Consider the following 25,235-nt stretch of genomic DNA (forward strand, 5'->3'; position numbering starts at 1 on the left):
TAGGATAGTGTAGAATTGCTTCACACTTGGATGATTGAGCCTCGACACCGCGACGTGAGATGTGGTGTCCGAGGAAATCGAGTTCCAACTGAAAAAACTGACATTTTTTTGGATTACAATAAAGCTTTGCACTGCGTAAGGCCTCGAGAATGAGCTCAACATGGTGAGCATGCTCTTCAACGTCTTTTGACCAAATAATAATATCATCGAGATATACATGACAAAAACGCCCTATATATTCACGAAGGGCTTGTGTAACACGACGTTGCTGAACAGCGGGTGCATTTCGCAACCCTTGGGGCATTACCAGCCATTCATATTGACCGAGAGGTGTTTGTACAGATACCAGGGGTACAGACTCGGGTGACATGTGACTTTGAAAGAAGGAGTCTGTCATATCCATTTTTCCCCAAATCTGACCTTTTGCACAATCGGCAAGGATGGAATCAATACGAGGCAATGGGTGACGATCTGGGATGGTGTTTGCATTTAGCTTTCGGAAGTCATTTACCCAGCGGGGCAAGGCAGTGGGGTCCGACTTAGGAATGAGGAAAGCCGGTGAAGAGAATTGCGAAGAAGATGGACGAATACGGCCAGCCTGCAAGTGTTTTTCGATAAGCACAGACCAAGCCTCGCGATACTTTCGCGGGGAAGCGTACCCGCGGGACTGCATAGTCATGTTAGCATCCTTGAGGGAAATATTACAAGTAATGTCTGCAGGCAGCTCATCAATATGTGGAATGTCTCCAAAAACATCATTGAAGCGCGATTTCAGTTCAGTACTCCGTTTTTCTAAATCCTCAAGCGCAGATAAATGTTCAATTCGGGAACGAATCGCTGCTGCTACATTTATAGGTAATACAGGATCGGATCGATATAAACGAGGGTGGTCGCGAAAGTAGGCATGTAATTCAACAAGGACAATTTTTTTCTTTTCTAACGTATCTTCGTATGTATGAAAAATTTCTCGACGACGGTCACGGGGGCTCAGAGAAGGTAATGGCGGAACAGGAATATGAGGGTTCATTAAATCAAAACCAGAGGTCTTGTCCATAATAGTCCGGGCAGCGTAATCGGTAACGAGAAAATTGTGAGCGAGGAAGGGAATACCCAATACCATAGGATAACATAAGGAAGGAACCACGAGAGCACGTACGACACGGGAAGACCAGCCACCTGATGGGTCCTCGAGGGACAGTTTACAGAAATGGGTTGCCTCAAAAATCTGGGGTGTACCCTCAGACATTGCAACAGACATTTGTTGTGGTCGGTGAAGGGTACGTTGTTTCAATCCTAATTCCGAAACAACATCAGCACGAATCAGAACGAAAGGACAACCATCATCAATTAAAAGAGTACGTGAAATCTCTGTAGAAGAGGATTTCAAATGCGCTGTCCACACGAAATGAGGAAGCTCAAAAGGCATGGCAGGTACACGTACTTTGTTCGAGGTACGTAGTTCATCCTCTTCACTCCCCGACGACGATTCCTTTTCAATGTTTGCAATAGGTCTGGTACGTGAAGAAGGCGAAGGAGAGACAGAACCGTCGGACCAATCAACATCTTCTTCGGCATTATCGCGAGTCAAACGATATTGTCCAACGACAGGAGCAACAACACGTGAGGAAAACGAAGAAGAGGAGGCGCTGGAACGGCGCATGGAAGGACCAGCGTAATTACCATACACGTTATCATCTCGAGTGACGTGGGCTACAGCGCGAGTACCATAAATGGCAGCAGCGGGAGGAGCACGTACAGTTTCATTCGTAACATAAGCACTGATGTCCTCCAAGGGAGGACCTAGTACGGAAGCCACAGATGTGTTCGAATTAGCCTGTTTCAGGATTGCGTTGTATAAAATTGGACGACCAGTAGATTTATGAGCAGCAATAGCCCAGTCAACCATTTCCTTTGTCAGAGGACGCCACGGAACGGAAAGAGTAGCACCTGTGCACTTGTCGAGGTTAGATGCGCAAGTGCCCCACGCCGTGCGACATTTCACGCAGGCACTAATACGGGACAATAGTTCACGTTGTTCCTTCTGCATCGCCTCAGGCATTTTACTGAAGGCACGCATGTAAAAGGGGCCAGCTCCTGAGCCATCATTCGTCGAGCGTTTGTTTGGATGACCCGTGGGCTCGCTGGTAGCGGTACGTTTATGAGGTGGGACATTGTTAGGACCGCCGTTGGTAGGAAAATTTCCACGACGGTTAGTACGATCTGCAGACGCGAGGCGAGTTTTAAAACGGACTTCAAGATCACGACAGGAAGTGATCCAATCCTTGTATATAGTCGTTTCGTCAATGACAATGCCTTGTTCGGAAAGAATTGCGGTAAGGGTTGCAGAAATACCGCGAGCCAAAATCGTAAGCAGTTGGGCCGGTGTCAGATAATTTCCGACTCCCTTGAGGCGGTTGTTACATCCCTCCACTTGAGAGAGATATTCATCGAAACATCCGACGCCGCCAATTGACATGCGTAAGTCATCTCGGCGAGCAGCATGAACCTGGGCCCAGTCATGACCACAGAATTTACGATGAAGGGCATCAAGGAAGGGAAAGGTGGGAGGACTAGTCTGATCATTTGGGTCCTTTACCTCCAAGGCCAACGCAAGGTGCGTGTTCTTTTCCGCACGGAACCAATCTCGGTGAACGTGGGGAGAGAAAGCATCCGCGATTACCTCGCGCACGTTTTCGATGTTATCTTCGGAACGTAACTTCGCAAATCGACGCGCGTCTTCGTATAGATCATCGAGATCTTCTGGAGACAAAACAGCCGTTGGTTTTACGCGAGGACCGTACTTGCCATGGCATAACTCAACATTCCCAGATTCATTCAAACGAGCAGTCATGATGTCTTCGTCTGATGAAATTGGAGAGCAAGTACGAGTTGGAATGTCAGGGACAGGGATCGGTGTCGGAATCTGATCGGGAGGTGTGTGTGCAATATGGGATGGATCGAGTTCTTCTGAACTCGAAGATGAAGCTGAATGAGAAGAAGGTTTAGGGCCAGATGCTCTGACAGAGCTGCGTAATCCTTCACGGCGAGGTCGTAAATCAGCCAGGATAACAGAAGGAGAACTGTCAGATGTCTGGTTAGTGGGTTTTGTTAACAAAGAGGTCATCGAGAAGAGACGATACGGAATACAGGCAATCTTCTACAAATGTAAAGGCAAGGTATCAAAACCGTTAAGGCGAAGTACGAATGACGAGATACGAAAGACGAGAGTGCGTGAGACGAGAGTGCGAAAGACGAAGGTGCGAGAGACGAAGAAACGATGAGCGAGAATGCTCGCCGGACCCTTCGTATATGAAAGGCAACGACTATAAGTTTGATTTAAACAAAATATACAGAAATTTTCTTTAGGCGTGGCGATCCTTTGATCTCCAAACCTATTTTTTTCAAGCCCGAATCGTAGTAAAAAAAAAGTGGAAACCTGCTACGTTCGCAGGTAACACTAATCGACACTCACGAGCGGACCGGATACTATGAATCGGATATGATTGGAAAAGTGAGAGAGAAAAGGCAAGAGAGATATCGGATACAGGAGAATATTCTATGTGAGTAGATGGAGGGAAGCGATTAAGTATAGTCTTCAGCTAGTACTGTATATATAGGGTGATGTGTCACAAGTGTGACTATATGCAAGTCCGTAGTAAGCAGTATGTTTACACGTGTGCTTCAAATTGGCAACCTGCTAAAAGCATCAACTCTCTAGACACTTAGCAAGATTTTTGTGAAAGTTACGTTTTCAATGCAAGACTTGAACTCACCTGCAGCATAATTGTAAAGCTGTAGAACCATGATGGGAATTCCAAATACTGCCCTACCGTCAACGAAACACCACATGATGATGGGTCTGAGATAATCCTCACATACGTACATCACAAACTAACGATCCTTCGTGCAGTTGCATTTGTCTAAAGGCAAACTTACTTGAAAATCGTAATTGGTGTTGCGCTGAGGCGCCGAGGCTATCGAACACTTTCTTTGGAGTCCGAACCCGGGTGAACGACGCTGTCGCCCAATGAAGGTCCGTGATGCAAAATCACACACACAGGTATGAGTCCTCAATGATACAACGTGGTGACGCGAAACTAAACTAGGTTTCGAATGGATCTGATAACATATCATAATGGAGGGCGCGAATTTAAAAAAACTACCACTGTTTGCGATTACTCCACTGCAGTTCGAACCATTCCTCCTGTGTATCGCCGTGAATATCAATGACGAGCTGAGAATTTCAAACACTCACAATATCTGACTTGGTTGCAGATGTTCCCACTCTGAAGATTCCAGGAAAACCAAAATCAAGAACCCTACATGTCTTGACGGAGTCGTCTTTGTCGAAGGTGACATGTATATTGTAGGAAGTGAAGTCCCTGCAAATATTTTGACTATCAAAGAGACTATTCAAATTCCCCAAGAAATTTGAACTTACACATGAAGCAACCTTTTTTCGTCGGCCCAGGTGACAATCTCATTTTTGACCAAGAGCTTCATTTGGTTCAACAATTCTTCCCGTCTGGACTGATTGGCTTTTTTCCACACCCCGGTACTCTTGATCTGTGCCCCATCGATCTTCTTCATAAGGATAGCAGGTTTCCCGTATGGTGGGAGTAATCCAGAGGAGATGAAGTACCCAACGTCTTTGAGCGCCTTGACCTCACCCAAAATCTTTCCGTCAACAGGTCCATATAGAATTTTCACTACAACTTCCGAGGCCTCGTATTTCTTGTCCTTGGCATTGTAATCAGCCCCCAGCATGTACATTCCCTCATTGAAACTCCCTGTGACTGCCCCGGGTGATGACAACTTCTGTCCAAGTTTGACGCCGACCAGATGCTGTTCTGCATGGAAAACACTTTATTTTGAGGGACGAGCAACCATCAATCATTTTGGAACCCACTGAAAGCATTTTTGTCTTCATCACTCAGATATTTGTCGCTTCCATAGAAGTCTTCAATCCAAGGACGCTGTAAGAGGGGTAGGAGTGATGACTTTTACTTAGAATGCAAAACGCTTACATCGCGATCCTTCAGCAGGTTTCTTCTAAACTGTTCGGGTGAAAGAGGCGGCGGCACTGCCTGTGTCACAGTTTTGAACCAGAGAGGTGCAATAAGAAGAACGAATTGGAGAGCAAGATGCATTTGGAGCATGTAGCAAAATGAAAACTCGAAGGGGTGATTTACAAGTTGTTCTGACCAGCAGAAACAAAACTAGGGGGGAAGGAAGGAACCTAGGTCTGACTCTGAGTGCTCTTATATAGTCGAGTGAAAATTTTCACATCCTCGCTTGGTAAATTGACCCTGGCACCGTCGGCGTGTAGACTTGCACCTTCATGAATTCCGGTGTCCGGTGGCGACAGATGTATACTTATCTTTAGGCCGTGCAAGTGCATAGAGGTGCATAGAGGGTAAAGTTCCGAGTCACTGGCAATTATTGCAGGTTTTTTCAGTTTTTTTTCAGAGGCTTTTAGAGCTTTGTACAACTCCTCCCGATCCAAGTATCACTCTTGACTGATCCGGATAGGCCTTTGAACCCTAGTTCATATTTTTGGCTTCGCTCCTTATCTCGCATAACAAGCATGGATTCGTTGAGAGTAAATACGAACAGGCGCTTGTATACATAGATAGGCGCTTGACTCTTGAACTCGAACCTCCATTTTCTAAAACTCATCTTCAATTTTCTCCATCTCGCCCATGCGCTTATTCAGCTCTCTCGTCTTTCTTCCTACATTCATAGCTGTAGCATTCTTTTCCCTGTCTACGTCCGCCTGTGAAGGAGATTGTATTACGAACACGACCAACGAATTTATCAGACTATATGCGACTCCATTGAAGACGCTCCTGGACCATACGGTGGGCATCTATCTGTCTCCAGTCGTACGTTTACGCAATTCTGATTTTTCAACTCTCGATATCTACTAGGATATCGATCTCGCATCTCGCTTCAACCTCCCTTCCTCTTCAAAATGTGTCTCCTACCTTCAAGATGCCTACGCCAAGATCGCTTATGCTTACCTTGAGAATGCCATCTTTCCTTCATATTTTCATGGAAAATGCCAACAGCGCACCGCGAACGGCACGCTAGTCAACCCGCCCGGATGCCCTAATCCCGATTGCCCCGTTGTCTGCGGCACACCAGGATCTATGGTTCATCATTACGACGCCTTGCGCAACATCACGGTCAATTCTCATGAAGGAATGTTCGCTCTTCTGACGAAGCAAGACTCGGGATCATTCCAAGATGTGAAGACATGTGTGCTGGGCGCTACGACCCTCAAGAAATGTCCCCAAGAGCCCGCTCGTACTACAAGATCATTTTCGCGATCATTTGCAGCTCATTTTCCTCGCTCCTTGGTTGGTGGTTCTTCCAGCGGATTCTCGCCTCGCGGGAACTGCTATGATGACACGAATTTTGAGAAGAATCTCTACGACGTCCTTCAGGCCGGCATGGTACAGATGTGGGCTGATGTATGCGACGCAAAGAAGGACTATGCGAAATGTAGCTGGGAGAAGGAGATGAAGGCCTTTATTTTGCAATTTCCTTGATCGGAATGCCCTTGGAGATCTTACACTCCATACGACATATTTCTATCCCTCGTCAACAAGACTGTAATTGGATTTTTTAGAGTTTCTGTACGGCTAGTACTCGCTCATCGCTATGTATCTATAGATAGTTTTGTATCATGCATTTTCTGTCTCTCCTATTCACAGCATACCAGCTTGGTTTGAAAAGCAAAACTATCGAGGCATTTACTAATAGGGCGGTTTCTACATAGTCTAATACATACGTCTTCCGGTCGTTTCAAAGGCTTCCGGTACTCTTTCACACTCGCGTTCATTATCGGTATGACTATCGATGACTAGAATGCTACAAGCAAGGGGTGGAAGCAAGAAACAAAAAAGGGAACCTTCTCAATCCGCACGAATTCAAAAAAAAATTAACTAACGATATGTATACAAGTGAGAAAAGTAAGTATGAGGATAAGAATGAATCATGGAATTATGGCTAAATTTGCCAACGAAAACAGCGGTCAGCATTGACCGAGGAAACTGCTCTTTGGTATTGTCTGCTTGAAGTCATTGACCCATGTCGTAAGATTGGGGTTGGTATAGGCCTCCATATATCTATGAGAAATGTTATGAAATTCAACTGTTAGCAATTAAGAGAGATATATCTCACTCATTGATATATCTGCAGTCGTTCGAGAAAAAAACAATAACGGTAGTCAGAATTGCGTGCGTAATGAAGAAGGAAATCCAATCTTACGCAGCTGTTGGGAAATCTTCCGGGTCGCACCCAATGTTGATACTGTCCGAGCGTTGGTACACACGGATATAGTCAATTGACATAATGGCAGGGAATTTCAGATGGGTTAGGTCGACATATCCGAAATTTTCGGAAATACCAAGGTTAGCGAGGAGGTACTGTAAGTTCGGGACATGGTCAGTGAAGTAAAAGGCGGATTGAGCTCTGTAATCACCAAAGGCTCTTGGGGGACTGGACGACCAGATATCTCCACTTCACTATCCGCGCCGACTCCAGCGACGTTCAACGTCCAAGCCGCCTGGCCATTGTTTATCCAGGTGATGTACTGTGAATTTGATCAATTATTTCCAAATAGGGTGTTAAATTGACGAGAAAACTGACAGCATCGTCAAAACCTGGTTTGTACTCCAGACCATAGGTAGCAAAACACGTCCCATTGAGCTGGTAGCAACTCTGGGCTGGAACAGAAAATGTCAGCCTTGCGGGTTACAAAACAGACACCCAAGGACATACCCGTTTGAGATATGCAAGAAGTGGCCTGCTGATACGCCCCTCCAAGGTACGCGTTGAGGGCGGTGACGCTCGAGTTGTGAATGATCAGGTTATCTGAGGTGTTCAACCAGACATACTCGTGGTTGAAGGGCTATGGGTTGAATCCACACATGTGAATATATGTAGGATATGAGTGGTCATTTCAAACTACTTACCGCCCATTGTCCGGATTGTGATACAAATCCCTTGCTGTTGGATACCTGACATGGATATAAGCCTCAAACTAGGAGCGAAAATGCATTGAAGCGCATGCAGATACTCACCTGAGCTTCGAATATATCAATCTCAGGCGCTGCCCGTCCGACGTAACTACCATCAGAGTGAATCGGTCCAGGATGCGATTCGCCAGGGCAGGTACATCTAGAGAGACGCTGTCCTGGCAAATAGGATAAAGCATCACCGTTCGAAGGATCCCCATTCTCCGTGGCGGCAAGCGGAAGACCGTTGAGGGTTTGGTTGGGAGCAGTACCAACATCACACGCGTCGTATGTATAAGGCCACATGCCGTCCAAGCTAGCGCCGTAGCCGGCCCTTCCTATTCAAAGGTCAACGACGTTGCGGACATGATCCTGGACAACATACCAAGATTGCCCATAGTCCAAATCTAGATAACACATCCGATGTATTCGAGTGTCAATACATATAAATCTACCTGATGGATAATACATACCGCAGGCCTATAGCAAAACAATGTGAGTTGTAATCAAAGAGGTGAACGATCTCATTTACCATAATCCAAGCACATTGTTTGATCCAGGCAAGTTCACGCTGGCTAAGACCAATCCTCCAGTAAAACAAAATTTGTTCCATGTCGACATCATGCCACCCTGATAATTCAGATCATGGGTCACTTGCTTTGAAAGTGTGATTTGTAGAGAGCCATTCTTAGTTGTGATGGCTTCGGGACTATACCACTCCAGGTTGTTCGTCTGGAATTCAAGCGAGTGAAAAGGAGGTCAACATACTGAGGAATGGCTGAGGCGCAATTACAACAGTTCCGAGTATCAGGTTGTCTTAGGCACCCCAACCACACTTCGCAACTATCACACTCACCTGCCAATAATGGAGATCCACTGTTGAGGGAGGGCGCGCGGCATGAGCCAATGAAATCAAGCATTTTCATATAGACACACCAGCTTCCCAGTAGGGATCATCTCCTGGATAGAATGTACGGCCTTCGGTATTGAACTCGTCACTGAAGATGAGCTGCATCTCAGAATTGTCGTTAAAAGACGAATAAGTGTAAGCGTCTTGAGGTGTTTCGAGGTCTATCATCCCCCAGTTTCCTGGCATGCTAGGAACCTAGCAGAAAGCCAATTCATGAGCACCCAAATTTCGAAGAGTAGATGAACGTACCTGGCCGGTACCATTAGTACCTCCTAGGTTGAATCCGCCATTAGTCGATACTGTTTGCTTAAGAAAATGCGACGCGATTGGGTATCCAGCGCTGGAGTATTATGGTGTCAAATTATTGAAGACCTTCATCATCAACCGCACGCACAAGAGACCAATCAACACAACTAATAATATCGCAAGACAACCCAGGTTGGCAAATCCTCGAGCAGTAAGAAACGTCCCTCCTTTATCGTTCTTTCTGTCACGCTTGGGGTCCGGATTATGAAGATAGTCGTCCGGCTCGCGAACGTTCAACGCCACTGCGGCGCCCCAGTCTCGAGGGTCTGGAGATAGAGAGAACTATCGTCTAAGGTTAAAGCTAGCATATATAACAAAGGCAAAAGCAAACCTTGTCAGATACTGAGGGTTTGAGAGATGGAGGCCGGCGGTCTGTTGCAGCATCGTATGGAGAATTCTGTATAATCATTAGGGAATAGTGAAACCCTCGAAGGCAGGAAACTCACAGTGGAACCCACGCTTCTTACAGAGGGAGGTCCACGTCGGTTGGAAGGCGCAGAAGGAGGGATAAGATTAGTCGTTGAGCTCGCAGGAGAGCCTGGCATTTGAGAATACGGCGGTGCTCGACTCATAGTCGCGAAAAAAGGGAGGACGACAAATCTAGCAAGCAAGGAATGAGAAGGTGAAAAAGAGTGTGTAATACAGTCAAAAAGCTCAGTCTCTGCTGAGGGGCGGGCTGCAGTTGCAGTGGGAAGAAGAGGCTAAGGGTTGAAGAAGTGTCATTCAGGGCCCTCATAAATGTATTGGTTACACGCGGGCAAATGATGAACAAGAATGTCCACTGAACTCCACATGCAACCTGACAAAACCTATTTCTAGTACGGGAAGCCATATTACCACTTCAAAAGAGCCAGCCAGCAGTGGTAGGGGCTAGATGGAAGGTTTCCTCGTTGTCTGTCTCGAGGGAGCCCTCAATAACACGTTAGGTCACCTCCTATCTTATCTAGTACTCGGCATTCAAAAACTATACCGTTTGACTTAGTTTCGTCAGAGACAAAAGAAAAGATGAACTGAGTCTCTGCAGCCATGCATATGTACGTTCAATCTCGAAGGATATCTATTGCGAACAAGTTCTACAAACAGACTATCCGAAGGAAATATGCGGTGACGAGTATAGTGATATCCCAAGGACACATCTGGAGCCTGGTGCGATATTAGTATACGAGAACAGTTCAACGAATAATGAACCAGGAGGGGGACCGGGTGAGATAACCGGCTCAAGCACGTTGTAGCCACCCAACTTCCAACCCCGTCATGATTCGCATGTTGTCTGGATAAGTTCTGTTGCTCTCTTTCAGTAGGATAGCAAGCCTCTGGCAGGTGTCCATCGGGTAGAAAAGATACTCTGCCTGCGGGAATCCTGGGTATCTTTCCAAAATACTGAAAGGGAGAACGAATGAGTCAAACTCGAGGTAGGATGGACAAACTCAGAGAACCAACTGACTTTTGGAGATCCATGTTTCCTTCAGACGGTCCCATGAGCTTGTATAACACCTTAGCTGCATTCATCGAGCCACTTCTTGGGATTGCGTAATGCTTTGAGGTGGTGTAAGCGAGCTGGAGGTTAGGCTTGAACAACCAGATCTAAATCATAATGTTGGATGGGTGTTGTGTATGTAATATGCAAGAAGCAACATCACGAACGAGAATGCGAGGGCGTTCGTCCTCTTCATCAGAGATGATAAACCGGTATGATGCATGAGCGTGTACGAACTCAACCATGTCTTCTACAATGAACGCAGATAATGGGATCCTGAGAGGCCTACATCATGCAATCAGTACACATTTGAGACGTGCTGTAACATTAGAACATACTCTGAGGAAGCGCTGACCGGACGAACAGCATACTTCAAGATCTTGTAGGCCATGACTTTAGTGGTGTCAGTTGGATGCTCCTGACATCGGCCTAGGACGGACCCGCACAAGCAGCGAACCAGGTGATGGTCATCACCCTTATTTGAGAGAGAATGTCAGTATCGAATGTTACCGCAAAAAAAGAAAGTAGTATGTAGAAAATGTATTCTCAAAAGTAGCTCCCGAGACGTAAACCTCATAGCACGAGAGTTGTTTTAACGAGCAATGAAGTGACATAGTCGCTCTCACTCTTGGATGCTTTGTATCAACCGATTGTGTCAGAACCCAAGGCGGAAACCTGAACACGAAGGGACGGTTTCCTACCTTAGATTTCATGACCGCTGGTAGATTTTGCCAACGTCGGTCTTCTTGATCATCCCTTTAAACCGTTCAGTGGAGAAAAAGCGCTGAAAGAACTTACTTTGAATGTATCAGGATGTAAATTATCTTTGACCATGGCGGAGTCTTCGAAAAGGATATAGCTACCCCCAACAAGCGCCTGATCGGTACTAGGCCAAAATCCACGGCCGTTCTTCACCACGTTCTCGTTCAATGTTTGAGAGGAGTGACACATCCATGCATCAACGAGTTCCTCCCAATGCTCTGATGGCAGGTCCCGATAATGAATTGTCGATGATTGAATGAGCTGGAGCGAGCACATTGAGCAGATGAAACTTGTTGGATTAGAATTGGAAAGCTGGGTAGCGTCAAGAAGGGGACCAGACTCTGATGGTGAGGGTGAAGAGGTTAATGCGGCAAGTTTAATTTCAAAGTGGTTACTTTGTACTTTGATTTCCTGCTTTCCGGGTACAACGCGGGCAGGGAGGAGCAGAGGAAGGGAAGACTTGGATCCGCTTTTGATGATGAGCCGGTCACCATCGTCGGATTGATTGTTGGAGAATGAAGGTACGACCTCGGCTTCGAGGTCAACTCCGGGCTGTGCCCCGGCGACAGTGAAAAAAACTAGGACATGATGAAGATTTTCGTGAAACTCGGCGACGTAAGTAACCTCAAATGAAACTATTATTTGTCGTGAGAGTTGCCAGAAGAAACAAGATATTTAAGATACTCACGCTGGGGGGCCGACGCGTCTTCATTAGATTTAGATTGTGACTCTTGGAGATTCGATTTTGAAGACGAGCTTCTCAACCACGCCAAAGGCGGCGCAGACATACTCCTATCCCTGTTCTTGGATCTGGATTTTAGACGAGCAAACGCGCCTCCAGCAGGCGCTGGAGTTGGCAACGCGCTGGTAGAGCGAGACGAGATGATATGTGGAGGGGGAACTTCCTTGATAAACTCAGGAAGAGTGAGTAGAGCTTTCGGGTTCTGTATTTTCAAAGAGTCGACTGGAACTGCCTCCCGGATGAATTCAGGAAGCGAGAGCATCGCATCGGGATCTTTGATCTTTATCTGAAGTGAGGCATCCTGGTCGTGTAGACGACCCGCATTGGAGTGCTCAGCGAGCTGGTCAACGAAGGCTTCTCGCTATACAGACAAAGTGAGTACACAGGATAGAAGATCAACCTCATCAATCTCACTTTAGCCATGTCACGTTGACGGACTTTCTCCAACCTTGCCTGCATCCCGCCATCCAGAATGACAGATTGATCCTTCAAGGTTCGGCCAGATGCCTTGTTAATGAGCTCTAGCATGTTTTCCAGATCCTTTATATCTCGATCTTGCTCCTTCTGCTTTCCAGCGGAACGCGAGGAGGTTGCGGACTGAGAACCTTGCCTCCTGGCTTTCTCCATCTGAGCGAGCTTGGTCGATTTGAGTTCTACACGTTGATTATGCAATTGCGGGGCGACGAGATATAATCTGTCGATTGCCATTGTTACAGCCTCCAAGTCGAGTTTCCTCTTCTCGGACATTTGTCCACCAGGAATGACTGACGAAGACGATACCTCGGCTCGTAATTTCGGTTGGTCAAAATCTTCCATAGAAGACCGAGAATCATGGTCGTAGACGGGAAGAGTGTCGTATTCATAGTCTGGAGGATCGTATGAAAGGTATTCTGTTCGCTCTTTACACATGGACACAACTGTATCGAGCTCTTGGTCGATTTTCGACCAAAGAAGAGCAGCCTCCACTGTTAGAACAGGCTTGGATCCACGAGGAACGACATCCTGCTGAGACGTTGATCGTTCGAGCTGAAAGTCGCTCAGTTGACGCTTGAGCGCATCAAAAAGATTGAGAGATTCATCTGAATCAGCCGCATTCCAGAAAGAGGTTATCGGTTTGGGCGAAGAAGGGTTTACGAGGATGGAGAGGCGATGTAAATGAGAGAGAAGTGCAATGAGAGTCTTGACGAGTATGGCATCTGAAGAGTCTAAGGATGAAGATATCTCGTCCACACGGACGTGGAGCTCCTGAATGAGGTCGGCATCGGATTCTGAAGGGGAAGCTTGGATCATTTCTCCAGTGCCTCTAGTACGAAGGTTGGAAACGAGGGTGTGGAGAGCTGAGGAAGACGATTCCTCTACAGCCTGAGGAGATGAAGATCGTGGCGAGTTTGGCATGGAATGACGACGGTCTGGTACAATCGTTTTCCATCGAAGAGGAAGAGAGAGCAGGTTGTTTAGAGCCATTATACAGGCTCGTTCGACATGGACGATAGAGGGCATTAATTCGTGCTATATTTTGGTTAGCATATAAATCAAAAAGAAAGGATGTAAACTCACCAGCGAATCAGTTTGTTGTCCATTTTGAGACCTTTCGCGGACCTCTAATATATTCGAAGGACCTGCTTCTGATTCCTGTAGCTGTGGCTGCTGTTCTTGAAAAGATGTGGATGTGTCCACTGCAGAGCTGTTGATTACCAGAATATCTCTTGGGAAAGGTGTAGGAACCGAGGAAGCTAGGGCTGAAATAGCTCCCAAGTCAGACTTGACTTTTGTCAAGGTTGCCATCGTCGGAGGAGTTGATGTACTTACAATAATGCGCGTGCGCAACCGCTTTTAGCAATTCATCAAAATTCATCCCACGCTTACCCGCCTTGTCCACTTCCCCGTGGTCTATCCGCAGCTACCAACCTCGCACTCCATTGCTAACTGTAAAGTGTGGGTAGATAAAAGGCGGTCGTCGAGGAACGAGAACCACCATCGCGGGGTGAATACAATTACAGGAAAAAATGCGCATCCGTCACATGTAATTACTACTATTTACTATCTCCCGAGTTTCCCAACTACAAATCGGCAATCTGCGTAACCAATTTGCCTGTATTCTCCCCTCGAAAGAGTCTGATCCAAACTTCCGGGACTTTCTCAAAGCCTGTGCGTACGATGGTCTCCCCTCCAGCTACGGAAAGCTTTCCTTCCTTGATGGCAGAAGAGATCACTTCAATCCCCTCACCTCGACGATGGTAGTAGTCCATGACGATGAACCCTACGGTTACAGGCAAGGTATGTGAGCGAACGGGAGTAGAAATGAGAGTTCTCTCACCTTGAACAGTGATTCGGTTAATAATTATCTCAGACCAGTTGCTCAAAACCGTTTGGCTCGGGTCGTTATAACCGCTAATCGCACCACACGCAGCGACACAGCCATTTCTCTTGATCAAAGGCAGACATGTATTAAGAATAGTACCACCGACGTTGTCAAAATAACAGTCGACATAGGAGGGTTTAGCTGCTTCTGCTATGGCTTCGGAGAACAAAGGAGATTTGTAGTTCCTATGAAGACGTCGAAGAAAATAGAGGCGATTGGAACAAAAAAGCAACGCACAAAGCAACATCAGCACCAATCTTCTTCAACCATTCGCACTTTTCATCGGAGCCAGCGATAGCGATCACTTTACCGGCCCCGAATACGTGTTTTGCTAGTTGTACGGCGACGTTTCCAGTAGCACTGCAGGACCAGTCTCAGCGCCGCCGCAATACGAATCGGGATCGATTATAACCCACCCAGCAGCTCCCGAGATGATGATATCCTGTCCCTTTTGCAGCTTACAGACATCCTTGAGCCCAAAATACGCTGTCAACCCCGGCACTCCAACCGCACCCAAGAAAACACTCGGGCTCAATCCCGGAATGTCAGGAAGAGGGAATGCATCTTTAGCGTTGACGACAAGTTGTTCTGCCCATCCACCATAGCATTGCACTAGAGTGCCTGCTTTGATGGAAGGTGAAGTAGATTTGAGCACCTTTGCGACACTTCCGGCGCGCATGCGTTCGCCCGGGAGGATAGGCGGTACATATGCACGGTCGGCGTTTTGGTCTTTTTGAATCCACCCGCGTTGAGCTGTGATGAATAATGGCGATCAGACAATGGATCTATCAATGGAGTAATGTACAAGATTACCTGGGTCATTGCTAAGGAAAATAGTTTGAAGCTTCGCCACAATTTGGTTAGTCAAGCTCTATAGTTCAATGTCACAGGAAGCACTCACCAAAACTTGATCATCCTTCAACTCTGGTAACTCCAGCTCCTTGAGCTCGAATGTAGAGTCCGACTTGCCCAATTCTATGACAGGAAAGCCGGTCGGCGCGTTAACGAGGATGATTTCTCTGACCATGTAGTAGTGGCGGGGATGGAAGTTATGCTGATATCTTCTGGCTGATTATATCTCTGTAACATCGGCCCCACAATCAGCGGTGTTGGTGTAGTCAGCCTGTGTGTATTTTTCTCCCCATTGGCCGAGGAAGGCGAAACTCACACCATATAACACATGCGCACCCAGACTATAGGGGTCCTTCACGCGAAGCCAGCAACAACCAGTAATTTCTTCACGTCCTAAAGGAAGAAAGTGAACTTCAATTTTCACCCTACTTCAGAAACCTCACAAATAATCGCATTTCAAAGTTGATGTCATTGAAGACGAGATGGGCTAGTTACACAGAAAGGAATACTAAGGTGATAAATACGATAAAAATGGTACATCGAGGTGATAATACAGTGTCGAAAAGTCTCCAGCCCAAAGTATGAACAACTCGAGAAGCGATTACTTGGCACCTGCTGAGAACTGTAAAGTAAAATATTAGCTGAAAAGAATGACTCGAGTGAAACTGGGATCGAACCTTAGTGACACTCTTCGTACCCTCAGAGATGGCATGTTTGGCGAGTTCACCGGGGAGGATGAGTCGTACAGATGTTTGGATCTCACGCGAAGAAATAGTTGATTTCTTGGAGTAAGTGGCGAGTTCTACGGAACGTGTGATTAGCAAGAAACTAGAGCGCGTCAGAGAGCAAACTCACTAGATGCCTCAGTGGCGATACGCTCGAAAATGTCGTTGACAAAGCTGTTAAGAATAGCCATTGCCTTGTTCGAGATACCAGTATCAGGGTGCACTTGTCTCAGAACTGGAAACCGAATAAGCAATGAATTCACAACAGTCAACAACGAAAAGGTACCCTTATAGATGTAAGAAGAGTAAGTCTCCTTTCTCGCCTTCTTTCTCTTCTTCTTCTCGCCGTCGGCGGCACCTGCAGATGACTTGGCAGAAGTCTTCTTAGCCGCCTTGCTGCCTTCAGTCTTTGCTGGTGCTTTACCAGCAGTCGAGGCAGGGGCTTTTCCAGCAGTGGAAGCGGGTTTGGGTGCCATTGTAGAATATGAGTGGCAGAAGTGTTTAAAGTGTTGGTGGTGATGGTAGTGGTTGAACGAAGAAAGGCGATGTGGGAGGTGATAAACAAACTTGGGCCGCCTAAATTCTTCGTATAAATACCGGCAAGCACGTGAGTCTACGGCACGTTGATCGGGATCAACGACGCGTAAGTCACATGCATACCACGTGAGTCGTCACTATAAATCTAATGATCGCAGTGCTTTTTGCCTTTCAACATCCTTGTTGTCGTCCACCACTCTCCGCCTACAATTTTGAGCTTTTGAAGCTTTTGACTTTTTCCTCAACACACTTATTACTGCAATGTCTGGCAAAGGCGGAAAATCTGGAAAGACCGGTGGCAAGGCTTCTGGTGACGGTTCTAGCAAGTCCCAGTCGCGTTCTGCCAAGGCGGGTCTTCAGTTCCCGGTTGGTCGTGTCCACAGACTGCTTAAGAAGGGCAACTATGCTCAGCGTGTCGGTGCTGGTGCTCCTGGTGAGTTTGACCTGAAATCACTTCGCCTTCAAATTCTAATTTCGTCATCCTTTTTTTCAGTCTACCTTGCAGCTGTCCTCGAGTATCTCGCCGCTGAGATTCTCGAACTCGCTGGTAACGCAGCCCGTGACAACAAGAAACAACGTATTGTTCCTCGTCACCTTCAACTCGCTATCAGAAACGACGAAGAGTGAGTGACTTGCAATGACTGATTACTCATCTAATTTTTTTTTTCCGCATTCAGGTTAAATAAACTGCTCGGTGACGTTGTCATCTCGCAGGGTGGTGTCGTTCCCCATATCGAATCTCAACTCTTGCCAAGCAAGTCAAAGGGCAAGAAGGAGGACGGTATTTCACAGGAAGTTTAGATTGGTTGATGTTTATATTATTTTTTCCTCGTCTTGTATCAACACTGTATTCTACGTTTCTCATCCACCTCCTACATGGCATGACCATCTTTTCGTTCACAACTATAATTATGTATTCATTTGTATCCGTGTCGTGTCCATCTTCCGTTGGTTTTTGGAGGACACAGGACTGCCTAATTGATTGTTGTGTAAACTGAACTTCGTTCGGGAAATGTGTGATAGTCCCATTTTCCGAGCATTCTGCGTTAGAGGTACAGGTTAAGGTCTAAGCTACACATTGCCTGATGAATCACGCTAAATTCGCTTTCTAAACTAGCTTGAGCAAATCCCCCAGCACGCCCATAGCCGTTACTGCAGCACCTGCACCCGCACCCTGAATAATCAGAGGTCTTGGGCTGTACCTTTCCGTGTGGAACATGATAATGTTGTCCGAGCCTCCGAGGGATGTAGCGAACGGATGAGATGTCGGATATCTATTTGCATACACGTCTATCAATCCGCTTTGATTCTAAAGTCGTGAACAAACACGAAACGCACTTTTCCAAACCAGCTTTCACTTCTCCCTTGACAGTGTCGACAACGCCAACAAACCTCAACACTTTACCTTCTTTACTCGCATCCTTCCGCATCTGGTCAAACCCTGCATCAAACTCCGGAAGTCTCTTCAAGAATTCATCGCCTGTAGGGATACCTTCGAGGGCAGGAGGTATGAGAGATGCAGTTTGGACAGAGGCGAAGGACTGTAACGATGGTAATGATGAAGAGCCGATAGTACGAGAGAGAATCGTGAGTTTTCGGGCAACGTCAAAGCCGTTCAGATCATCTGCAGGATGGGGTTCCTTGTTGTCCGACTGGTATTAGAAAGAAATACAGTGCGAATTCAGTAAAAATACACACCGTGTAACCTTTTTCACGAGCCACACTGACAACAGAGGAGAAGCTGGGACCGTCTGGAGAACCAGTGGAAAATTCATTGAAGATGTAACTCATTGTACCCGAGAATACACCTTCAATCTTCTTGACCTAAATGTACTTTCTCTCATCGAGGAGAGCACAAAATCGTATCAGATTTGAGCTTACCTTGTCTCCAGTAGCCACCAACTCCTTCAACGTCGATATAACAGGCAACCCAGCCCCGACCGTCGATTCATTCAAGAATCGCGCTCCGCTTTCTTTGCTTGCGCTCAGAATCTCCTCGTACAACCTCAGATCGCCAGAATACGCCTTTTTGTTCGGCGTAATCACATTGATACCAGCTTTGAGCCATTTAGGATACAACGACGCGATTTCATCCGAAGACGTATTATCGACGATAGCGACTTTTGTTGAAGGAGAGATCGAACTAGAAAGCTTTGCGGTGAGGCTCTCATAGTCCGGCTTCTCATTGGATTCGGATAAGATCGTTTTCCATTTTTCAATCGAAGTTATGGCGTTTGCTGGTTCAAAGTAAATGGTACGGGATGATGATGAAAGAGAAACGAGTCGAAATGGGGAAGATTCGGTAGGAATAGATAAGAGTTGGTTAATAAACTCTGAACCGACAAGACCGACACCGACTACGGCAACGAGCATCTGCGGTGTTTTTTGGGTGGACATGGTAGCGAAGGTGAAGCTTTTGTGATTCTTTGCAAGTCCATTCTCTGGAAACTGACTCGACGCAATATCGATGCCATCAATCGCCGCAATAAGCTGCACTACCTTCCAAAATTCATGATCATTCAAATAAAAGACAACGTCGGGGTTATGTAGGGTTATGTGTGTATAAAAGTTTCGGGATAAATTCAGTCAGAAGACATCAAAAAGTATAGTAATAATCCAACAAGACTGTTCAATCAGCACTGCTCTGAACAATTTCAGAGACGGTGCAAGTATTACCAGATGCCACATTTCCAGTAACTGTGTATGGATACGTCCCCAAATGAGGGATAGAACCGCACCAAGCAGAAGCAGCTGTAGTAGCCGTAATTTCGATGTTTTTCTGTTGACACACATAAGATCAATCCTTGGAATTCGCTGAATCTACAAGAAAAAAAAACAGACGTACGTAGGTGATGGGTCCGAAATTGAAATCTACATCGTACAGCTGCACAGCGAAGTAGCAGATGAGTTGAGATGTGAAACCAGAAGGTGAATAGATCTTACCTCTACTGCAAAGATAGCGCTGAATGATTTTGAGTCAGACTGTTAACAGCACAAAACGCTCAGGATACTACAAACCGGTTCATGGTGTTTCCTGTGATGTCCAAAGTAGTGGAAGCGCTCAGACTTCCGCTGGATAAAGTGCAGGTCCACGTCGTTCCGGACTACAACTGAGGTCAGTCTCATCGCCAACCCAGGTCCAAGGCAGAGATCACTTACAGAGCTAAAGGTAAAATGAACGGTGTCACCGGGGTTGACATTGAACCCATTTCCCCATGCTAAGGAAGGTGTGCTGCGGGTAATGGACAGCGAGCCCGGGGTTAGTCCGACTCGCTCGATTCTCACTGTTCAGAGGAATGGCCCCACCCGTAAAAACCATCACCTACATATATCATTCATCGATACAGATGGATGAAGTAGATTAAAAAAATCATACTTACCGATCCACCAAACACCGCTAGATCCATCGAGTACAGCTTGCAGAACTCCATTGCCACTTTGCACACCAGGCCAAACGTAGGGTGTACCTTGTGAATTTCCTTTACAGCGATCGAAAGTTATAACAATCACTGAGCATACCTCCCGGCGTAGGTAAGTCGGGAACAATCATGTCTCCGGACATGGAGACGAACTCACTCGAAAAGGAGAACATACATGCTCAGTCAAATCGATCTAGGCATCATCAAGAAAAAGTCTCACGTAGCGTCCCATTCCACTGTGTACCAATCCTGTGCAGCAACCGCCTTGAAAAAGACGGAAAGCAGAACAAAGATAGAAGCAGCTAAATGCGATTTAGCGAGCATCGACATATGAAGTAGTTCAACACAGGCAGCGCAGGGGGAAAACCTGAATAGATTTTGAACGAATTCGGTTTGTTTTTTACTCTAATCGACCAACGGTCCGAGACTGACCCGCAATATACGCTTGATCACAGCAGAATCGCTGGGCACAATCACCTGCAGTAGGAATGTTAGGTTTCGGAAAGCGGGGACACTGGAAAGATATAAGATATTCCGAAGAAGCATTGTGCCATATGCTTTCTCGGGAAAATCATACGATAGCGCAAGGTCGAATAATAATGATCATCCTGACGAAAGATAGTCAGTCTGGAGAGGGAGGAAATGTAACTCGGAACTGGTGTGCTGGAACCGAAAGCATTCGGCCGTGGGCACTGGTCAGTGAGTTGGTGGCTATTTAAGTTGATACGTTGAGAGATAAAGACAGCTGGATAAATTCCAGTTGAGAGATGTTGATCTGAAAATCTTCGTAGTCCGCCTGAGGACCACAGAGATTAGCGATTGCCATGAGGCGAACGACGGAGAATTATTGATCGAACATCAGGAAGAGAAGTTGTATTAATAGTGGTCAAAAAAATACATCGAAAAGTGCACTCACCTCTCTCTATGGTTGATGACGTAGATCGCTATTGAGGATTGATAAGACGCTCTCATTGTTTGAATGTTAGCAGGATTGCATCAAGTAAAAGAATATAAATATCTATCATTATGTGTAGATTTCTAGACTGCAGACATATCCCGACCAACATGCAGCAGGTAGAAGTAATTACACCTACATCAGTCATGCTAACAACATCTTCCTCGGATCCTCGAGATACTCTTTGACGCGTACTGAACAATATTTCAGATTAGCAACGTATAGTATTAGTGATAGTCGGAAACGAGAGTGTAACATACCAAGGAAAGTCACCGCCTCCCGACCGTCCAACATCCGATGGTCGTAGGTGAGAGCCACGATCATAATGGGACGTATGACAATCTGACCATCGACCACGACAGGCTTTTCCTTGATCGCGTGCATTCCTAATACAGCGGTCTGAGGCAAGTTGATAATGGGGGTACCGTATAAAGAGCCGAATACACCACCGTTGGAGCTATACGAGTGTCAGTTAGGATCGATGGAAGAAGTTACATCGAAGTTACATGGTGAATGTCCCTCCAGCCATGTCTTCGAGGGTGAGTTTTCCGTCTCTCGCCTATTGGGCAAAGTCAGTACATCAGTACACGGAGCTCTGTTTTTTTGTCATTCATGTAAGACTCACCTTCTTTCCAAGAGCAGCAATCTCTTTCTCGATTTCAACAAAGTTCATTCCCTCCGCATTTCGGACCACAGGAGTAACTAAGCCTTTGGGCGTAGCGACAGCAACACTAAGGTCAACGAAATCGTGGTATACGATCTCGTCACCGTCAATGTAGGCGTTGGCAGCAGGAATTTCCTTCAATGCGAGAGAACAAGCTTTGGCGAACGCGCTCATGAACCCGAGTTTTACATCATGCTCCTTGAGTACAGCATCTTTATACCGTTTGCGCATATCCATGAGTGATGACATATCGATCTCATTGAATGTAGTGAGAGAAGCGGCAGCATTCTGTGACTCTTTGAGACGCTCGGCAATACGTAGACGCATCCTGTTCATCTTGACCTGCGGGGATGTCAGAGTGCGTTTATTGGTTTGTGTTTTCGGATTGCATGAGGAAACTCACCCTAGTTTCATTTCTACTCCCAGCAACTGGTGCAGCAGATTTTGGTTCTGCTGGTTTGGGAGCTTCCTTCTTGGGAGGCTTGCTTTCTGGTGGCGGAGGGGCAGGCTTCTCTGATGGTTCTGGCTTTTTTGGCTCGTCTTCTTTAGGTTTCTCTTCCGTAGATTTCTCCTCTTTCGGTTTATCCTCCTTCGAGTCTTCTTTCGGCGGCGGTGTCGGAGAGCCTAATAATAAACATTCGGAATGAATAGGAATGACGTTGGAATGTAACAACGCACTTTCGCTGACTTCACCTGGCTCGAAAACAAACAAGTCTTGCCCAACCGCAACAGTATCCTCTTCGTTAGCCAATAGCTCCTTTATAGTTCCTGCAGAAGGTGCGTTTACAGAAACGTCGATCTAATAACAAACCATTGGTCAAGGCAAAGATACGCGATCTTGAAGAGGAAATGATATAGACCTTATCTGTCTCAATAGTTGCGACTTCCTCGTCAGCAGCAACACTGTCGCCAACTTGTTTTGACCAAGACTTCAGGGTACCCTCTGTGATGGATTCCGCCATTTGAGGCACTTTGACGGTCTCCGCTATATGATGGTCCGGTGAATTTCGGAAGTCAATGGTTCTAAAAATCCTTTGCTACTCACCCTGCAGAAGATTCGTCGAGTGGAACTGGGCCCGCTTGATATTTGCACTGGCTGTTTTCCTATCGGCCTTCTCTCTGTAAATTTCCAATTCGGTATTTCGTGTTCACGTACCAGCCTCTTGACATGGTCAACGCAGTTCCTCCATGGATAGTCCTGGCGCCCAGAACGCCCTTTCCTCGAGCTACAGCAGTAATTTGCTTCGAGAGCATGAAAAGTAAAGCAACAAACGGTTGACGTCTGGTTCAAAGTTGAGGCCTTGAGGTATGAGGTATATTTGGACGCAGAAGGCTTTTCGGAATTATTCACCGCAAAACTCGGGCACGGGCCGATTCTGACGTCAGGCTCAAAGCTCTCCCAGTTTCTTCTTGCTCAACTCACTGCACAGTGCACCAGTCTGCAGCGTCAAGCTTCAAGACTGACCTCAATAAATTATATTATATCCTCTGCTATATTGCATCGAAGTTGTGAAAACCCCACTTCGTGCGTCAATGGCATGATAGCCGCAAACATTTTATAGTTTGGCTTTTCGGACATTCGGCATATTGTTCACTCGTACATGACCACATAGGGCCGTTGCAGAACGTAGCTGCAAGTATCTCTAGTACACTGGACAAGACGCAGGCAGAAAAAGCAAACCGGTCTCCAAATATTCATCGAGGACGCGAGCGGACTTTCGAAGCTTGAAGTGTGAAGTAGTAGCGTGCTCAAAAAAGCGAGTTTGTGATTTGATCCAATTCTCCTTTGCTAATTGCAGGAAGCAAGTGTTACAGTATTCAGATTGATACTGCTCGTAGTCACAGAATTAGCTGTTCCACTCAGTACACCCGCACCAGTGATGAGTAATGTGCCATCTGGAAGTACGCGCAGATTGCGATTGTATGATGCACTTTCTGGCGTGGACACTCGCGTCCATGCATTCGGAGCACCGAGACATTGGTTCAGATAAACAGCAGAGTCGCTGTTGGCACTTACAGCGAGAATGCCATTTGCACCCCCGACTGAGCTCCAAGTGATGTACGGAGAGCTAGTAGGTATCGTTCCATCTGTTGCTCGAAGTACTTGCCCAGGCACCGAGTCAAACGCGGTAGGATCGTCCGAGATGCGGTAGTAAACAGCGAACGATGCTTCAGGAGCTCCGAAAAATTCGTAGGTCATGATGTATGAACCATTTGGTAGAAGAGCAACAGTGGTCATTCCTGGCCGATCGTCGAAGACATCGTAGGCAACGTCGTTTACCGCAGCTTCCCAAGTCAACAGATCCGCAGAGGTTTGGTGGACTAGCTTCTGCCCAAAATCAGGATCACGTTGGTCAGAGTAATACACGATCATTTCGTCTTGGTAGAGCATGAGGAATGGTTCCCAGACAGGAGTATCGCCGTTCACAGGTTCTGCAACACCCCCGCTTGCGATATGAGATACAAATGTCCAAGTGAGTCTGAGGGTAGGGTCAACAAATGAACGATATATGTACAATTTTCAAGCTCCACAAACCCTTTATCCGTGCTTGCATACAAATCAATTTGGGTCGCAGATAAATCCGCAGGAATCGAATTACCCGCACATAGAATCGCACCAGCGGGGAACCCTCCGAACTCGCTGGGGAGCTCATACAAGAACGGTTGATACCGCAAACCCCATCCATTGACCTGATCTGTTACTCGTGATATTTCAGTCCACGTCGAGCCACTGTCCGTAGATTGGAATATCGGGAAATATGGAGGTTCGGGGGAATAGTTTTCCCAAGTTGCTAATAGGACATCTGTCTCATCCCCGTCTGTTTCCAGGAGAAGGGTACGTGCGTAGAGAGTTCTGGGGATGGTGTAGGTTGAGGGCGGTACGAAAATCGTGACTTCCTCCAGTACTTTCGGAGCTCGATGTGCAATGAATTCGGGGGTGGGATGTGCAATAACAAAAGATGCTAGAAATATTGCTAGCAGGAGCATTCCAAGAGCGTTGGTTGGATACATAATGTCTTCAGACAGCAAGCGACAGGAAATTTAACGAAACGACATTTATAGGAATGTTGGCTGGTCGGTGTATTGACTCAGCTGACTGGGATAAGTATGAGACTGGCCACGCGCCACAGTGGAGAGAGAAACGAGAAGACGGGCCGCTGCTGCTAACGAGAAAACGGACCGCGAGCAAAAACACCACATCGGAATGGTTGATAAGTTGAAAGAGAAACCAGGAAAGCATCTGCCGTCGAAAATTTGTGACAAAGAGGTAAAATGCATCTTTGCGAAGTAAGCATTTCACCATGGCTGAAAGTGAAACCCAGCGATGGTAGTCGGTAGACTCGAACCAGTCTGCTGCTGAGAAGCGATATGCGGAATCAGCTTCGCTGACACCTTTGAGCGCCAGTTTCCAAAGTGTCAACTACTGGCTCGAGTCTAGGTAGTCGGTGATCTTGCGTGCATTAACTGCCTCCAGGGACATCCACCTCAGGCTTGCCTGC

At 46.5% G+C, this 25,235-nt stretch overlaps 11 protein-coding genes across 11 annotated transcripts; 2 read left to right on the top strand and 9 right to left on the bottom strand.

The window, feature by feature from the left end:
• Positions 1-4,124: 4,124 nt before the first annotated feature.
• Positions 4,125-5,353, bottom strand: C8R40DRAFT_782903 (uncharacterized protein). Its single transcript, XM_046236197.1, has 5 exons — positions 5,028-5,353; positions 4,910-4,976; positions 4,442-4,850; positions 4,256-4,382; positions 4,125-4,204 (listed from the first exon to the last, which is right to left on the bottom strand). The coding sequence occupies exons 1-5, from the start codon at positions 5,157-5,159 to the stop codon at positions 4,160-4,162; spliced, it is 780 nt and encodes a 259-aa protein (XP_046089792.1). The 5' UTR covers positions 5,160-5,353; the 3' UTR covers positions 4,125-4,159.
• A 292-nt stretch (positions 5,354-5,645) lies between these two features.
• Positions 5,646-6,703, top strand: C8R40DRAFT_1142638 (uncharacterized protein). Its single transcript, XM_046229488.1, has 2 exons — positions 5,646-5,861; positions 5,931-6,703. The coding sequence occupies exons 1-2, from the start codon at positions 5,703-5,705 to the stop codon at positions 6,552-6,554; spliced, it is 783 nt and encodes a 260-aa protein (XP_046089793.1). The 5' UTR covers positions 5,646-5,702; the 3' UTR covers positions 6,555-6,703.
• A 1-nt stretch (position 6,704) lies between these two features.
• Positions 6,705-10,236, bottom strand: C8R40DRAFT_1271065 (beta-glucan synthesis-associated). Its single transcript, XM_046234046.1, has 18 exons — positions 10,223-10,236; positions 9,687-10,161; positions 9,572-9,637; positions 9,329-9,522; positions 9,184-9,274; positions 8,961-9,129; positions 8,881-8,900; positions 8,557-8,756; positions 8,498-8,504; positions 8,410-8,431; positions 8,091-8,362; positions 7,983-8,027; positions 7,789-7,918; positions 7,657-7,733; positions 7,490-7,600; positions 7,276-7,433; positions 7,189-7,200; positions 6,705-7,133 (listed from the first exon to the last, which is right to left on the bottom strand). The coding sequence occupies exons 2-18, from the start codon at positions 9,810-9,812 to the stop codon at positions 7,040-7,042; spliced, it is 1,794 nt and encodes a 597-aa protein (XP_046089794.1). The 5' UTR covers positions 9,813-10,161; positions 10,223-10,236; the 3' UTR covers positions 6,705-7,039.
• Positions 10,237-14,053, bottom strand: C8R40DRAFT_1090780 (HECT-like ubiquitin-conjugating enzyme-binding-domain-containing protein). Its single transcript, XM_046227491.1, has 8 exons — positions 13,779-14,053; positions 12,636-13,730; positions 12,168-12,582; positions 11,516-12,114; positions 11,056-11,192; positions 10,885-11,002; positions 10,685-10,824; positions 10,237-10,620 (listed from the first exon to the last, which is right to left on the bottom strand). The coding sequence occupies exons 1-8, from the start codon at positions 14,004-14,006 to the stop codon at positions 10,458-10,460; spliced, it is 2,895 nt and encodes a 964-aa protein (XP_046089795.1). The 5' UTR covers positions 14,007-14,053; the 3' UTR covers positions 10,237-10,457.
• Positions 14,054-14,281: 228 nt separating this feature from the next.
• C8R40DRAFT_1037982 (uncharacterized protein) lies at positions 14,282-15,610 on the bottom strand (the record flags this gene model as incomplete). Its single annotated transcript, XM_046223719.1, has 6 exons — positions 14,282-14,481; positions 14,539-14,768; positions 14,821-14,943; positions 15,000-15,336; positions 15,397-15,427; positions 15,485-15,610. The coding sequence occupies 6 exons, from the start codon at positions 15,608-15,610 to the stop codon at positions 14,282-14,284; spliced, it is 1,047 nt and encodes a 348-aa protein (XP_046089796.1).
• A 426-nt stretch (positions 15,611-16,036) lies between these two features.
• C8R40DRAFT_1159146 (histone-fold-containing protein) lies at positions 16,037-16,636 on the bottom strand (the record flags this gene model as incomplete). The annotated part of the gene is made up of 4 exons (XM_046229842.1): positions 16,037-16,057; positions 16,113-16,237; positions 16,291-16,395; positions 16,447-16,636. The coding sequence occupies 4 exons, from the start codon at positions 16,634-16,636 to the stop codon at positions 16,037-16,039; spliced, it is 441 nt and encodes a 146-aa protein (XP_046089797.1).
• A 322-nt stretch (positions 16,637-16,958) lies between these two features.
• On the top strand, positions 16,959-17,498 carry C8R40DRAFT_1037516 (histone-fold-containing protein; the record flags this gene model as incomplete). Its single annotated transcript, XM_046223674.1, has 3 exons — positions 16,959-17,130; positions 17,191-17,320; positions 17,375-17,498. 3 exons carry the CDS (start codon positions 16,959-16,961, stop codon positions 17,496-17,498), a joined length of 426 nt encoding a protein of 141 aa, XP_046089798.1.
• A 205-nt stretch (positions 17,499-17,703) lies between these two features.
• Positions 17,704-19,186, bottom strand: C8R40DRAFT_1235206 (aspartate kinase homoserine dehydrogenase). Its single transcript, XM_046233378.1, has 4 exons — positions 18,579-19,186; positions 18,396-18,521; positions 18,036-18,337; positions 17,704-17,971 (listed from the first exon to the last, which is right to left on the bottom strand). Exons 1-4 carry the CDS (start codon positions 19,092-19,094, stop codon positions 17,806-17,808), a joined length of 1,110 nt encoding a protein of 369 aa, XP_046089799.1. The 5' UTR covers positions 19,095-19,186; the 3' UTR covers positions 17,704-17,805.
• Positions 19,187-19,326: 140 nt separating this feature from the next.
• Positions 19,327-20,440, bottom strand: C8R40DRAFT_1038161 (uncharacterized protein; the record flags this gene model as incomplete). The annotated part of the gene is made up of 9 exons (XM_046223732.1): positions 19,327-19,476; positions 19,543-19,581; positions 19,641-19,659; positions 19,716-19,801; positions 19,857-19,929; positions 20,004-20,019; positions 20,078-20,164; positions 20,217-20,272; positions 20,337-20,440. The coding sequence occupies 9 exons, from the start codon at positions 20,438-20,440 to the stop codon at positions 19,327-19,329; spliced, it is 630 nt and encodes a 209-aa protein (XP_046089800.1).
• A 775-nt stretch (positions 20,441-21,215) lies between these two features.
• Positions 21,216-22,989, bottom strand: C8R40DRAFT_1037550 (dihydrolipoamide succinyltransferase; the record flags this gene model as incomplete). The annotated part of the gene is made up of 9 exons (XM_046223677.1): positions 21,216-21,265; positions 21,332-21,528; positions 21,578-21,630; positions 21,697-22,077; positions 22,139-22,359; positions 22,414-22,534; positions 22,596-22,720; positions 22,781-22,839; positions 22,892-22,989. 9 exons carry the CDS (start codon positions 22,987-22,989, stop codon positions 21,216-21,218), a joined length of 1,305 nt encoding a protein of 434 aa, XP_046089801.1.
• A 535-nt stretch (positions 22,990-23,524) lies between these two features.
• On the bottom strand, positions 23,525-24,723 carry C8R40DRAFT_1037659 (BNR/Asp-box repeat protein; the record flags this gene model as incomplete). Its single annotated transcript, XM_046223686.1, has 2 exons — positions 23,525-24,215; positions 24,272-24,723. The coding sequence occupies 2 exons, from the start codon at positions 24,721-24,723 to the stop codon at positions 23,525-23,527; spliced, it is 1,143 nt and encodes a 380-aa protein (XP_046089802.1).
• Positions 24,724-25,235: the final 512 nt, after the last annotated feature.

This window comes from Lentinula edodes (genome assembly GCF_021015755.1).
Source record: "Lentinula edodes strain Le(Bin) 0899 ss11 chromosome Unknown C8R40scaffold_6, whole genome shotgun sequence".
Classification (NCBI taxonomy): domain Eukaryota; kingdom Fungi; phylum Basidiomycota; class Agaricomycetes; order Agaricales; family Omphalotaceae; genus Lentinula; species Lentinula edodes.

What these genes read in the sequence shown, in the direction of transcription:
- C8R40DRAFT_1090780 (XM_046227491.1), bottom strand. Translation starts at nt 14,006, where the DNA reads ATGGCAACCTTGACAAAAGTCAAGTCTGACTTGGGAGCTATTTCAGCC. An exon ending in AGACGCGTCGGCCCCCCAGC is followed by an intron (nt 12,115 to 12,167) that starts GTGAGTATCTTA and finishes GACAAATAATAG; the next exon opens with TTTCATTTGAGGTTACTTAC. An exon ending in TACATCCTGATACATTCAAA is followed by an intron (nt 11,193 to 11,515) that starts GTAAGTTCTTTC and finishes CTCTCAAATAAG; the next exon opens with GGTGATGACCATCACCTGGT.
- C8R40DRAFT_782903 (XM_046236197.1), bottom strand. Translation starts at nt 5,159, where the DNA reads ATGCTCCAAATGCATCTTGCTCTCCAATTCGTTCTTCTTATTGCACCT. An exon ending in ACCTGCTGAAGGATCGCGAT is followed by an intron (nt 4,977 to 5,027) that starts GTAAGCGTTTTG and finishes CCCCTCTTACAG; the next exon opens with CGTCCTTGGATTGAAGACTT. An exon ending in CTGCAACCAAGTCAGATATT is followed by an intron (nt 4,205 to 4,255) that starts GTGAGTGTTTGA and finishes GGCGATACACAG; the next exon opens with GAGGAATGGTTCGAACTGCA.
- C8R40DRAFT_1235206 (XM_046233378.1), bottom strand. Translation starts at nt 19,094, where the DNA reads ATGTCCACCCAAAAAACACCGCAGATGCTCGTTGCCGTAGTCGGTGTC. An exon ending in TGGTGGCTACTGGAGACAAG is followed by an intron (nt 18,522 to 18,578) that starts GTAAGCTCAAAT and finishes AAGTACATTTAG; the next exon opens with GTCAAGAAGATTGAAGGTGT. An exon ending in CTCGTGAAAAAGGTTACACG is followed by an intron (nt 18,338 to 18,395) that starts GTGTGTATTTTT and finishes TCGGACAACAAG; the next exon opens with GAACCCCATCCTGCAGATGA.
- C8R40DRAFT_1271065 (XM_046234046.1), bottom strand. Translation starts at nt 9,812, where the DNA reads ATGAGTCGAGCACCGCCGTATTCTCAAATGCCAGGCTCTCCTGCGAGC. An exon ending in GTACTAATGGTACCGGCCAG is followed by an intron (nt 9,130 to 9,183) that starts GTACGTTCATCT and finishes GCTTTCTGCTAG; the next exon opens with GTTCCTAGCATGCCAGGAAA. An exon ending in TTGGACTATGGGCAATCTTG is followed by an intron (nt 8,363 to 8,409) that starts GTATGTTGTCCA and finishes ACCTTTGAATAG; the next exon opens with GAAGGGCCGGCTACGGCGCT.
- C8R40DRAFT_1142638 (XM_046229488.1), top strand. Translation starts at nt 5,703, where the DNA reads ATGCGCTTATTCAGCTCTCTCGTCTTTCTTCCTACATTCATAGCTGTA. An exon ending in AGACGCTCCTGGACCATACG is followed by an intron (nt 5,862 to 5,930) that starts GTGGGCATCTAT and finishes GATATCTACTAG; the next exon opens with GATATCGATCTCGCATCTCG.